Raw genomic sequence first — 15,297 nt, 5'->3', positions numbered from 1 at the left:
AAACATAATGGAAAAAATCCATTTAATTAAGGAAGCTTTTGGTATTACTATCATCGCTTTGATATATATTCTCCATTTGAGGTAAAATAATCATAATAAAATATCTTAATTTCTGAAAAAATGTTTTTTTCAATTCCCCGAATTCCAAGTCTTATTTGGCTAAGATTTTACCATTAATTAATATGAAAAGTCGTGAAAAATGTATCCTATAATGTACTTCCGTGCTCCCAAAGACGTCGCATTCCGCGCGCCGACAGTTTGCATTGTTTTGATGAATTCAGGAATTAATTTTGAGTTACCCAGATATTTACCTTTATTTTAGTATAAATTGATAGAATAAACCCAATCTCAATTTTACCAGTAACGTATTGATTGATAATTATTAGATATAATTATAATTGATATGTATTTTCAGATCTGGTCTTAGTTGACTACCTATAACAGCACTTTACTTGATGACCAAAAAAAGAAGAAAACCTAGAAAAATGCTATATTTCGCGCGATAACTTAAATGAAACCCACTAAAAAGACTTTCTCTCCAAACCAAAAAGCAAATTTGATGACTTTTTTTACATGAAAATATGACAAGAATGTTTTCAATCGGAATTCCACATCAAGTTCTCATGAAGATTAGTGTAATACTAGCGTGTCTTGTATTGATAGTATGATTATTTACCTCCTAATAAACTAAAATAATTTTATATGAGCCAGCAATTACCTGAAATTACATGGAAATGTAATTTCTGAGCGAAATAAACAACAAGAAAACAAACGCTAAAGTCGTAGTCAGCCAATCAGACTCATGAGATAATCTTTACTTTTGTATTTTCAATCTTGTTCCTAAGCGTATAATTTTACCGAAGCCGATAATCGCTCCTTTTTATCACACATGTTTAACCGGTTTATTAATCTGAGGAAAATAGGAACAGCTGAGAGAAGTTTGTCAACGCAGCCTAGCAACAAGGAATGCGTAATTACGCAAAAACTCGTTACATGACCGTTTTTCAAGAAATCAGCTTTTCTTGGTGCCTTTAGGGTCAAATATTCAAGGCTTTGACATTCTCATTTGCAGTAAATAAGCGACGACATGGGTATCGACTACTACGGCATTTTCAATTTATCAAAGTGTGCATCCGATCCAGAGATAAAACGGGAGTCAGTGTCTAAAAAGAGACATACAATAATATTATAATTACTATTATCGATGAATCAATATAATTTCCACATCCAAAAAAATTCCATCTCGTAGATATCGGCGTCTGGCACTAAGCCTGCACCCAGAGAGAAAAGAGGAGGATAGGAAGGAACACCCTCAAGGAGTCACATTTGAATTAGTGAGTGAAGCTTATGAAGTTCTGAGTGATAAATTTCTTCGCGCAGTCTACGATCAATATGGCGAGGAGGGGCTCAAAGCAGGTGTACCAGGACCTCACGAATACATTCAACCTTACATTTACCACGGAGATCCGATGTTAACTTTCCGGCAAGTATGAATATTTAAAACTTATTTGAGATGCATTACTATGGATGTAAATATGCTAGTTTGCCTTCGTTATGTTTCTATTTTTTAAAGATGTATGGCTCAAGAATAAATATCAATTATACGCGAAAAGACTGGTTCTACGGTTTAGGTATGTTATTTGGTAACAGCTTCAGAAACCCCGCGGAAAGTTCGACCTTAAGATAGGTGGGTCTGCCGAGGAGTGGTATCGGCTGACCAGTGTTACCCTTTTTAACCCTCAAGTAGTCGCGTCGGGTCTATGTGACCAGAGAGGATTTTTTAATGAATAAAACTTACACTCAATTACATATTTTAGCAATTTGTGTCCCATGCATCTCCTAAAGTCCTTTTCTCTTTCTTTCCGTACCATTTTTGTGCCCGGATACAGGCATTATTTATCATAATTTAGCGTTTTGACCCGACGCGAGTGCTTGCGTCTCGAAAAATACCGCTCTACAATTGGTCGCGATCGTTTTTAATAAAATTTAATATAGGAAGACAGTACTTGCAAAGTATCTGTAAAAATATGAATTAAACCACTGAATCTTATGGAAACACGATATAGTTAGTTTTAGTTTCTTATCACTAAACCTCAGATTTTATTCCAATCATGTGACCATTTTTACTTCAAAGGATTAAATTCTGGGTCAATATGATCCTTCGCGAGTTGTTACGTAACATCATTTCACACGACTGCTTAAGGGTCAATGGGAATACCGGGTACTAGGTAATGTAGTGGTCAGTGCAGTGACCCGAAGAACCAAAGGTTCGCACTTCGATCCCAAGTTCGAATGATTTTTATAACTAATAGTAAGAGTAGGAACTTCCCAGTTGCTCATATACTAGTTTTGATATGGTAACGCATTCTTAGATGAGGGAGTAGTTAACTACGTCTCTACAACACAGCAATAACGGATACAGAAAAAACTCAAGGGGGGTGCAAAAGATATTTTGAGCTACCTGTACTTTTATCGTAATGAAAAATAATCAAGTTAAATACAAAATTTAAGATAATTTTATATAAACTGATTATACGCATATACAAGAGAATGCTATCTTATGATATAAAAAAGTTAAAATTGTGGTTCTTCAATGTTCGGTAGTGCGGGCAGCCCCTCAAGAAACTTCATCTTAGAAACGCATTTTATTTCCAGGTCCGATAGAAACGATGCGAGAAATAATTGGACGAACAAGATACTAATAAATATACCATGAATGAAATTCGCCATGAAAAAAATCATTTAGCTTATCAGGGATTCGAACCCAGATCTCCCGTGTGCAGGTCAGGTAGGCTACCAGTTACACCTCATAGCCATTCCAAGGCGAATCCTTCACTGGGTGTACAGCACAAGGTGTTGACATATCACGTCCAAACTGTATCACACTAGACGGAAGTCGTGCTTACTAAGCCATTGTCGGAGAAAAGGGTACTGCATAGAGGAGGCCCAATTCCATCCCATAGAAGGCTGATTTCTGATGCCACTTCGATCGCATTATAATTGGTTTTCAAAAATATCCGCGACGCGGCGGAGATGAGTGCAATTCGATCCCATTTTTTCCCCATTATTTTGCCGTCTAATGTTTGTAATTGCGAGGAATAGCATTGAGCTTTTATTAATTTCAAAGATCACATCATCATGTAAACAAAATTCGGTTAACACCCCTAATTACACCATTCTTCCTCGTGAAACTCGGATCACTTCGTCCGTCAGCGATACGAGTGGCGACTTTTGTAAACCCATTTAAATGCGCGGTGGGTGACAACACCACGAATATTACAAAAGGGAATCCTCAACTCGGCCTCTTAAATTGTCGCCAACCACCGCGCGTTTGAATGGGTTTACAGAAGTTGCCACTCGCGTCGCTGACGGACGAAATGATCCGAGTTTCACGGGGAAGAATGGTGTAATTTGGGGTGTTATCCTAAATTTATATACATGATGATGTGATATATCAAACTTATATCTTTTCAATGATATTCCTCGCAATTACAAACATTAGATGGCAAAATAATTGAAAAAAAGGGGATCGCATTTCACCACCGCGCTGCGGATATTTTTGAAAGCCGATTGAAATGCGACCGAGGTGGCAACAGGAATCAGCCTTCTATGGGGAGGAATTGGGCCTCCTTCATACAGCAGCTCCCTTGAACAACACATTTAGAGGACGACTTGAAGATCCTCTTCATGGGCATACCCAGCGGGGGGCAGCTGCCCCCCCCCCCCCTAAAAGCGAAAATAAATTTAGCGCAAAACGAAAGTTACATGGAACTAAAATAAAAATAATTATTAATTTCAAGTCAATAACTTCATAAACTAATGAAGACTGGCATTATTTTCTTAAAACTCTTGATTTCATTAACCTATTTTCTGTGCTAAAATGTAACATTTTGAACCATCACGGCTCTCCCCCCTCTAGTTTTGATTCTGGGTACGCCCATGATCGTTTTTAGTAATATACGTGGTCGGAGAAATAAACCCTACTTTGCCGTCATTCCACGACGGACGTTTTCCAAATCACTGCGTGAAAAACGAAGCCACGCGCACGGGAGTAATTACATATCCCAAGAATGAATTACGCCGTGATAATTACTTTATGACAATGAAAATGATCCGTTTGCCTGATTGCGTAATAAGTCCCTTGTTTCGTGCGGCGCTTTGGAGATAATACAATGATTTAGCCTTTTCGCCTAACATTGAAGGGCTTTTATTAATGATAGGCCCAACTCGGGAAAAGTTACCGGAACCCTTGGAGAACCCGCGGGGATAAACCACAGCGGGAATAGGGTGGTTTCCTATTTTTTTTATTGCCTAAATCGAAAGATTATTACTCCTGGAGTAGGTACGTATTTTACGCTTTTAGATTTTTAAATGAAATAAATATATATTTTTCGCGATTAAATGAACATAAAACATTTTCAAGCGCGCGAAAACGTGACGGCAAAGTATGAATACAGGAAAAAGCCCGTGTGACGTCTGGCTGTTGCTGTGTGAGGCAGTGGCGGATACAGAAAAAACTCAAGGGGGGGGGCGCAACATATCTTGAGTTGTCTAAACTTTGGCGTTAATAAGAGATGATCAAGTCACAGGCAAAGTATATGAAAATTTTATTTGAAGTGATTATAAACATGTAAAAGACAATGCCATCTTATGATATAAAAAATAGGCCCATAAGTGGTTGTGCAATGTTCGGCAATACAGTCGGACCCGCAAGGGGGGGGCGCGCGCCCCATACGCCCCCCATCTGTATCCGCCACTGGTGTGAGGCCACCTGGGTGCGAGGCTACGCCGCTACGATGCAGGCTGCTTGCTGCCGAGAATGGCGGTAGCGTAGAGTACTCGGCTAACAGGTACCACTTGGCTTAAATAAGGATTATTAATACCCAATCAAATGAAGGAAACTTTTCGATTCTAGGCAATTTTAATAGGTGATTCTTAAGAATGTTTCCCTGAGCTCTGTGCCTCATGCATGCATTGGTAATCTCAGACGATCTCGATGTAAAACTCCGGACTACTCGCATAGCATCTAGGTCCCTGTGACGTCATGTGGAGTGGCATCGCATGGGCGCCAATAGGGTAGTTTCCTTCATCAAAGAAAACGAAAGGCATTGATTGCGATTCGTTGCCCACCATTACTGTATTCATAATATACAAATTATTTCGTTTTAGAAATACCGGTTTAGACGAATGGCCATGGTCCATTTTTATCCTCATTTAAAAAGGGCCAGATTGGCGCCCATGCGATGCCACTCCACGTGACGTCACAGGGACCTAGTTTCTATACGAGAAGATAGGAGTTATACATCGACTGAGGTTACCAATGCATGCATGAGGCGCAGAGATCAGGGAAACATTTCTTAATAATCACTTATTAAAACTGGCTAAGGTCGGAAAGTTTTCTTCATTTGATAAGGTATTAATAATCCTTATTCAAGCCAAGCGCTACCAGCCAGCAGGGTACTCAGCTACCCGCTAGCAGCCTGCGTCGTATCAGCGCTCAGCTCGCCTCAAGGTCACCTCACAGGGCGGCAGCGGGAACCAGAAATACGTCACACGGAGAGATTTCCCGGCATTCATACTTACGCGTCGCGTTTTCGCGTACTTGAAAATTTTCACTTTTCATTTAATCGCGGAAAATAGATATCGTCATTTAAAAATCTAAAAGCGTGAAATACGTACTCCAGGAGTAATTATCTTTCGATTTAGGCAATAAAAAAATAATAGAAAACCACCCTATTTGGCCTTTTTCAAATAAGGTTAAAATTGACCATTAACATTCGTCTAAACTGGGATTTTTAAAACCAAATAATTTGTATACTATGAATACACTAATGGTGGGTAACGAATCGCAATCAATGCCTTTCGTTATCTTTGATTAAGGAAACTACCCTAGTTCACTAGATTATCTAACTGAAATATAGGCAACCGTGACAACGTCACTGCCACACAGGCAAACCTAGTCCTGGGCGATTTCAAATTGGATATCAGGACATAATACTTTAAGTCATTTTGTCGAGCCACGATTTGAATATGCCTGTCGCGATAGAGATAACTTATCGAGCTCGCGAAAAATGGTCACATTTTATGGAAATACGATAGTTGGACATCAATACAAGCCCTTAATAAGCGGGAGGGATAAGGGTTCAATTCCTCCCAAATGGTTAAATAAATCAATGTAAATGGAGTGACTAATACACAAGCATAGCTATACTTAACACGTTGACCACCATGCTGGTCATAATGACCGGAGTCGAGTGGCTCCCGTCACACCACGCCGGTCATACTGACTGGCCTCCGAGCGACTGTTTCAAAGTGGATTTCTGACGCCGGAGTGACCAGAATCTCTTGCTAACGTATGGGCCATGATCGTTGTGGTGTCAATATAAATATTTATTTTAAAGTAAAGAACGAAATCACATTTAATGTTTAATGATCCGGGAATAGTAAATGGAATGAAAAACACTAATGGCATCATAGGACATATTTACTAAAAACATCATGGTGGTCAACGTGTTAAATCAGTCAAGAGCGACCCCCTCTATGTGGTCAAAGTTCGGGCTCTGCTCTTCGGCTGTGGCACCGCTGTGCACACGATTTGGACTGCTCATGGTATCACATGCTCAGCAGTCTATACCACCTTGTCCGGTATAGTCCACAAATTTCCACAGACGAGAATGACGCCTTGGTAGCTTAACTGGCTAAAGCACTCGACCGGAAATCGGGAGATATGGGTTCGAATCCCGGTCAAGGCAAATGTCTTTTTCCCTGTGGATTTTTCGCACAATACATAAGGAATTGTTTACCTGATTTTGAGGACTTCCGAAAAAAATTAACTCACAGAATTATTTACCTCAACGTGCAGAGAATTCTTTGGCACTACTAGTCCATATGCAGACCTACTGGATGCACTATATCATCCTCTTCCACTTTATCAAGATGGATTGCACATAGGAGTCAGAAAGAAAGATCCTGATGTCTTCCATCCTCTGCCACTGACCCTAAAGGAAGTATTTTATGGAGGAGTAAAACAGGTAATCACAACATTTGTGTAATGCATATCTTTGCTTATCTGACAAACTTACTTCTGAATAATAAAAATTACTTTCACTAGTTATTTGAATAAATAAATGACTCCATTACATGGGAATCAGTGAAAATAGATTTTAAGCTTGGTACAGAATGAACAATGCTCGTGAGCAATGAGGTGCTACAAAGAGAATTTTTTTTAAAGAAAAAAAATACTATTCCATGAAAGGTGGAGACTTATCCAAATTCTCTTTGGATCATGATTTTTGTCAAAGTAAGTCTGCAAATGATTTTAATTGGAGGAACTGCTTGTTTACAGGTGTTGATTCGAAGGAGAGAATTGTGTGAAGCTAAATCTGAATGCGAAGGAATGACGAGATCTTCACAAAATATTGTCAATGTAAAATTTCCACCAGGGATTGAATCAGGAATAAAGTATAAATTTACTGAAGCAGGCAACCAAGGGATCGCCGCTATTCCAGGTTACTTATAGTGCCAGCAGTAATTTTGGTTACATTAAGAATGAAATTACACATGCATTAAAGATATCTATGGGAACTGGCTGGCCAAGGGATAAAAGGAAGGCTGCAGTAGACAAGGCTGTAGCCAGAAAATATTTTCGGGGGGGCATTATGGAATAATAGACAAACATAAAATTATTTTTATAAGATAAATAAAATAGCATATACGGTTAAATATACATATTTATTATAAACCCTTAAAGGAATATATAAAAATATTATTATAAAATTGAATTTAGCCTTCAAGTTTTTTTTTGGAGCAATCAAATGAATTAACTCCTCGGAGTCGATGTCAATTCTGCGGTCCCTCAGGAGGCACATAAGTCACTCACCTCTCTACTAGTTCACAGCACTATTACTACACACACTGCACCTACAAATTTACTTAGATAATTATTGACTTCGCATTGGACTACTAGATGTCCCTGCGCCGCTATATTACATTGTCGTGTGAGCACCAAGCGAGCATAAAGTATCTATTTAATTTTTTTTCATTTCGGGGGGGGGATCAATCCCCCTTCATCCCCCCCCTGGCTACGGCCTTGGCAGTAGATACCCAATCTTAGGATATCAGTGCAATGAATGAATAAATATCATTATAAAGTAGTAAGAATCAGAGGATTAATCAAAAAGTAATGAGAATTTTTAAATATCACATTAGTTTAGTGTGATTTACTGCCATGAGGTAGGTCATACTTGGTGTTAACGGCTTTCGGGAGCAGCTGCGTATTGCGCTTGGTCACGCGAGCTTTCGCAGCCATCGCCTGATGATGCAACCTGCAATGGCTGCGAAAGCTTGCGTGAAAAAGTGCAACATGCAGCTGCTCCCAAAAGTCATTGACACCAATGAATCTCGATGCAAAAGCCTACGTTTCGTAGCTTATACTTCATAAAGAATATTACCTTGAAGTCATGTACCACTACACACACCCTAAGAAAAATCCAGAATTACGGTAAAATATCTGGAAATTAGGTCATAAAAATGCAGCCATCACATTACTTGTGGATACATCCTTAGCCAAAATTAACATCATAATGATGCCAAGATATTAGAAAGTCATGGCCCCTTGTGACTCTGTCAATTCCCAATGCCCAGGAAAACCATTAATGCACCTTAGTACATCTGACATTTTGCCAACATCAGTGGCATAGCCAAGAATTTCGTTCGGGGGGTCCAAAACCAGGGGGGAAAATTTTTGAAAAATAGGGTACTATGTTATGGGTTTTAAACTAATTTTAACACTTTTCACAATCGAAAAAACTTAATTTGTTAAAAAAATACTTTGTAAATTCATTATTTTTCAATAATTTGTTTTCTTTTATTAAGGAAAATAATTGTGATTTTATATTTTGGGGGGGACTCCAGACCCCCCGGACCGCCCCTGGCTACGCCACTGGCCAACATTGTAAAGATACTGACAGACATGCTAAAATGACTGACAATGTTTGCATTATAAATATAAAAAAGTGGTTCAGATATTGCAAAAAGTACTGCAAACAATGTGATAAACAAAGTGGGATACTTTGAAAGGAGCAAAATTAGTAGATATTCATTATTTAACTAATACTACAAAAGAAAAATTGATTCCCATTCGCTACTGATCAAGTTTCATTCAATATGCCAGCATTTCTAGCTCCTAAAGACAAAATTAAAACTCACTGTCTGTAAATGGCAGTATATACTCTTCCAAAAGTACTTCTACCACCGTAGGAGTTCCTCAGGGTTCAATCTTAGGCCCAATCTTATTTTTAATCTACATAAATGATTTAGCTCATTCCCTCAGTAATATTCCAGGTTCTAAAGTCATATTATATGCTGATGATACGAATATTTTACTTTCTTCTCCAACTCAAAATGACATTATTATGAGCTCTAAAAATGCAAATGATAGTATTTTAAGCTGGTGTACAGCTAACAAATTGATTTTAAACACACAAAAGACACACACTGTTCAATTTTGTGGTAATAGCAATGTTCTCGAGAGCATCCTAATTAGATTGGATAAAAAGTCTATTGAGAATGTGTCCCACACAAAATTCCTTGGTGCATACTTATGTAGTAATATGTCCTATGAGATGAATATTGACTTCTTAGCCAACAAACTAAGTTCAATCTGCTATCTATTAAGACACCTTAGGAACTCTGTTGATTTAAATATTCTTCTTACATTGTATTACGGTATCTTTTATTCTCGAATGTCATACAATATAATTTTTTGGGGCTCATCCCCTCATGCCTCCAAGGTGTTCACATTACAAAAACGTGCAATTAGAATCATTGCAAAAAAACCTTTTGATGCTCCCTCCAAGCCTATTTTTAAAGCACTTAACATTCTTCCACTCCCTTGTGTATATTTATTATCAATTTTAATTTTTGTACGTTATAATCTTGATTTGTTTATGCTCAATTGTGATGTTCACAAATATGAAACTAGGAATTGTAATAACCTTCATTATCATTCCATTAGGACTAACAGATCAAAGCTGGGCCCACGCGAGCTGGGCCTCAGAATTTATAATAAACTTCCTGCGCATTTGAAATCAATTCAGTCAATGGAGTCATTCAAAAGGAAGTTAAAATCTTTTCTTCATGAGAAGAATTATTATTCTGTTAACGAATACCTATTTGATTCCTCCAATTAAGCATTAATATCCTGTGAACATACAATTATTTATAATCTATTATATATATATATATATGCATTTTTTTTCCTTTCATGACGTGTCTTATATCTTTTGCTGTAAGGTCTCTAGACAAAATAAATTATTATTATTATTATTATTATCAGAGTGAGAATCTTAAGAGAAATTCATTGCTCTGAAATATAGTTTCCAGAATAAATATCTACATATCTGTAGGATAAATCCCAGAAATTTTCGGATTTCAATCACTGAAATGTGCTTTACCCTTTAACAGTGGCAACCATAAGATATAATGGTCACCTCTGAATTATGACCTAAAGATACATTAATTGATCCCACTTGGAAATGAGAGCACATAAAAATTTCAAAGCGCTTAAAGGGATAAATTATCCATTCCTTCCAATATGATTACATTCACAAAAACCTGCTTGGAAATTAAGAATGAAAATTTTTTAATCAATATAAAATTGTGAGAAATGTAGCAAATTGATCCTTCAACAGGTATATGCCTCTCATTTTTAGCTGACATTATATTTGTCACTGAAGACATTCCTCATCCTGTATTCAAGAGAGAAGGGCTAAGGCTAGCAAGTGAAGCAGAAGTACCAAAGAAAAAATCAATTACCTCACTTTACAAGAGACACCTTGATCTTACTTTGATTGAGGAAGACGAAGAAAATAAATTCGACTCCAAAGAGCCAACCACCAAGAATGGATGGGTTCTACCCATGGCCTACCTCTCCACAGTAAAATGCATTTCACTTTGTGAAGCACTGACAGGATTCAAGACCACTGTAGAAACAATTGATGGAAAACTCATTCGCATTGCCGTCACAGACGTAGTAACGTAAGATTTTGCCTTACTTATAACTTCTATTCCTAAAATAACAACCTACAAAAGATAGGGGTGCCTATGCATGTTAAAAAATACCCTAAATGAAGCCCCTATAGATTAAAATCCATTACCCACTGATTAAGTATCTGCTGCTCTCTGGTCACATCCATGGTTTTAAGCGAATAGCTCGTACAGTATTGGTGCAAATTAATTCTTTAAATTCTTAAAATGCAAATTAATTCTTTTCCTTAGTAAGTACGAGATAAATTAACAATGACAGCATTCCATACTGTGCTAAAATCAAAGATAATTAAGCCACTGCAAATTTTTTTTCCATTTCTCAGCTGAGAGATTCATTTAAGTATCTGAACATGCCGCATTGCATTTTTACGCAATATTTTTCAATATAATTCAGTAAAATACAGTTACAAAGGCAGTGCTTCTCTTGCTTTATTCACAGGGAAGTAGCACAGATAATCGACAAACATGAAAATATAAAGTAAACTAATGTGGATTGATATGAGTTTTAATAACATGATATTCAAATTCAAATTGCAATTTTAGAGTCCTCTCAAGAAGGACGCTAAACAAGTTCAAACTTTTAGAACAACAATTCACAGGCTATCAATCTTTCAGCACCCTCCCCCCCCCCCCCCCCCCACGTTTCAGTTACACCCTTTTAAAATAATTATTAACTATGTACACGAGAGATTAAGGAAATTAAGTATGTATTTTGAGATTAACTGGATGAATGCTATAAGCATTAATTGAAAGAACTAGGATGATGACATATTCATGGTGAAACAAAAATCCAGTACTGTTCCACAAACTTTTATCTGTTGCCGACTAGTTTCAATGGCTATAGCGTCACTGCCAAGAAAAAGTTTGTCTTGATAATGATGCTACAGCTGTCAAAACTAGTTGACAGCAAATAAAAGTTTTTGGAACAGTGATGGGTTTTTGTTTCCCCATAAAAATTATGAAGTACTGCAGCAAGCTAATAATAACACTGAGCTAAAGCAGCTGTGATAGCTAATGGTGAGACAGAGTGAACTGAAAAGAGTGTCCTAAAGCATCTGAGGTAGGCAATCAACCATCTCACCACTATCCGTTATAGTTGTATCAGCTTGGTGCTATAATTATCTCACTGCTTTACTCAACGATGTATACGACTATGACGTATTACTTCTTTAATGTGCTAGTTTAAAAAAATTGTTTACTAGGCCCTCTTACCAAATGGTAATCCCAGGAGAAGGACTTCCAATTTATGGAGACAGAAGTCGTCGTAGAGGTGACCTGCGAATTCGATTTAACATAAAGTTTCCCATCTTGCCGTTACCAAAAAGGAATCGCTTGATGATACAAGAAGCACTTACTCCATTGGAAGATATGGGGAACATAGGGTCTTGCACAGAGGATCTTAATCGTACAATCCTGAGAGACAAAATGAACAAAGTTGCATTAAAGGATCAAGCACCACCAAGGATCTGATTGACAAGCATTCATTCCAGGGCCTCTGAAAGAATGAAGTTGAATTAAAATGTTATGTTCAAACTTCTTTCAAATGTTTTATGTGAGTATATAATGAGTCAACATTAGATTTAATATTTCTCACCAACTCATTCATGTAACAACCAAGCTAAACAGAATCGGAAAGAAATTTAGTCAACTACCGTATTTGCACGAATCTAAGACGAGGTTTTTTTCCCTCGCAACTCCTGCGGAAAAGAGGGTTCGTCTTAGAATCGGACGCAAATTTTTTGACGTCACGCGGGTTGCATAATTTACGTCGGAAAAATTATGGACACCTGAGATTGCCACCTGATAGCAATACAACGAAAAATCAACGTCAAAAATAGCTTAACAGTAATTTAGCATATTTAATTTTGCGTTCAAGTAAAAAAATTCCATTTTTGGGCAGCAGGCAAAGATTCGCCGCGTGCCGATCAGTCGCCGGGTGCACTTCTGCCGAGTCCGCGAGATTGCCTGCCTTACCCTGGGTTCGGCTCCATTCAAGTTGAAGCTCGGTTATCTCACAAAATATTCGTGTGATTGGTTACAATTTACCTAAATTGTAACGTTAAAGCCTCAATGCCGTAGTGGGATAAACTGCTACAAAGTCGTCGCATTTTTATCAGAGCAACGGTAAGATGGCAACATGATTTGCCTCTGATTAGTGAATTCGATTTAGTTGTGATTCCGTGCCTTTCAGAGTATTACGATGGCAGAGAAAAGAAATTATTACACTGCCGCTTTCAAAAGAAAAGTTATTCAGTAGAACTCCGATCTATCGTACCCGTATTGATCATTTTCCTGCATTCATCGTTCGCCGTTTCTGGTCACAAATAAGGTTCCATATAGACAATGTAATTTTTTCCCGCATCTCAAAAGAGTCGTTTTTCCGCATTGATTGTTTGAAGATCGTGGTCCCGACGTATAATTTTCCCACATCAATTTTTTGCCGAAAATGAGACGAAATAAATACAATGTGTCATTTATGGCTAATAACTACAGGCACATACATTAAATATTCCCAACGAAATGAAATTACCATTGGGAGAAGCTAAAAGCCTTGGGGTAGTAGCATAAGCGCATTTCCCAAGATCCGCTATCCACCTCCATACATCTCTCGCCTCCCCCCTCTGACGCTTTCCTCTTCTACAAAATCAAGCAAAAGGTCCCAGCTAGCGCAGGGATCGAATTACGAAGATCTTAGCTTCGAAAACATATCAAGTTACACGAGAACAATAGAAACGCGTTTCACGCCCCCATTTTCTCACCCACTGACCTTTTTCAGCCTACTTGCTTAAAGTTTCCGGTTTCTGGAGGTCAACCGCTGCATCCAATCACCTATTAGCTCAAAAGGTGACTTACTATGAATTTCGGCAATTGGTATTATACTTTTATTACGCTGGAATATTTGCAATGTGCTCGTAATTCAAAAAAGAACGAGACCAAACACGACGTATTTCTAACGTTATTTAAGCATTTTTAAGCGAGGAACTAGTTGGAAGAATACCATGGTGATTTTTGGCGAAACTCGATATCCTCGTTGCTGAGCTTCTCGGCAGTTAATGCGGCATTTTTTCCGAAAACAGGATATCAGGTTATTATCAGTTATCAATTTACGAGTTATACCATAAGTCTCACTTGTCAGAGTTACTGAGGAAGGGATATCTTCTCAGGATATTTTGTTCCTCCCTACTAACAATCCGAATTCATCCGCCCATCTGACGCTACGCTAATTAGAGAAGAATGGGTAAGTTGCCCTATCTTTGGGACAAAAAATTTTATGGCGCAGTCATATGGTCATGCTTCACCCCCTGCAGTATGCTCTGTGTACGCCGAACGCGATAGCATTGCTCGTACGAGTGGTTACATACTTTCCAGGGTGGCTTGCCTTCATACCACGGAGTGTTTTCCGTGTGGGTTTAATAAAGTCAGGTTTCATTTTCACTAGTTTAATTTTATTCGTCTTCGGACCATGGCCCCTCCGAAGAAACTATTAGTCGAATCAACAATAAGACCTAAGTGTCTCGATTAAGTACCACTATTCCTGTCATTACGCGCCAAAAATCCTGCGTTTCCTGGGACATAGGCAACATAGCCAAACATTCGTGCATTGACTGTTTTCCCCTAGAAAATTTTTTTCCCATAGTGGAGTTCCAAAAAAGGGGGGGTCGTCTTAGAATCGTGTTCGTTTTAGATTCGTGCAAATACGGTAAGTACATACATAGGTACATATTTGTATTATATCTACAATTAAAGCATTCAATTCCGGTATACATCATCAGTGGTCCACATATGCTAAGTTTTCTGTTGTCTTATAAAAACATAGCTATTAACATAATATTTATATTACATTATTAATAATAAAACCATTCATGCCTGCATAAATTGCACGATGGAATGAATGCTACCATTCACATATGTATAGTACTGAAGGCATACAAGTAACACGAGATCATCTGTGATACCAAAAAGTTAAATTTGTATACAGTAGTCGTAGCTTTTATAATTATTTCACCAAAAATCACTATGAGTGAGATTGAGGTTTATTAGGTAATAGTCATTTTCTTCATTACTTAACACAAAAATTTTTAATCACAAGCCTCCGTAATAATACGGGTAGTTTGTGTTTACAGAATGGAAATTTTGATGACATTGATTATTCTCAAAACCAGATACTATTATGATTTTATTATAATGGTAATAATTATCTTCATAAGTATTAAATAATCTTAATTCTAACGATAACATAACGTTTCAATA

The 15,297-nt window shown here is 37.7% G+C and overlaps 1 protein-coding gene across 1 annotated transcript; it reads left to right on the top strand.

Moving 5' to 3' along the window:
- Window positions 1-960: 960 nt before the first annotated feature.
- LOC124160575 (dnaJ homolog subfamily B member 13-like) lies at window positions 961-12,598 on the top strand. Its single transcript, XM_046536456.1, has 6 exons — window positions 961-1,155; window positions 1,250-1,483; window positions 6,863-7,031; window positions 7,346-7,508; window positions 10,713-11,037; window positions 12,249-12,598. The coding sequence occupies exons 1-6, from the start codon at window positions 1,088-1,090 to the stop codon at window positions 12,514-12,516; spliced, it is 1,227 nt and encodes a 408-aa protein (XP_046392412.1). The 5' UTR covers window positions 961-1,087; the 3' UTR covers window positions 12,517-12,598.
- Window positions 12,599-15,297: the final 2,699 nt, after the last annotated feature.

This window comes from Ischnura elegans, chromosome 6 (assembly GCF_921293095.1).
Source record: "Ischnura elegans chromosome 6, ioIscEleg1.1, whole genome shotgun sequence".
Taxonomy (NCBI): domain Eukaryota; kingdom Metazoa; phylum Arthropoda; class Insecta; order Odonata; family Coenagrionidae; genus Ischnura; species Ischnura elegans.
The sequence above is the reverse complement of the archived record's forward strand: the minus strand, read 5'-3'. Positions and strand labels throughout refer to the sequence as shown.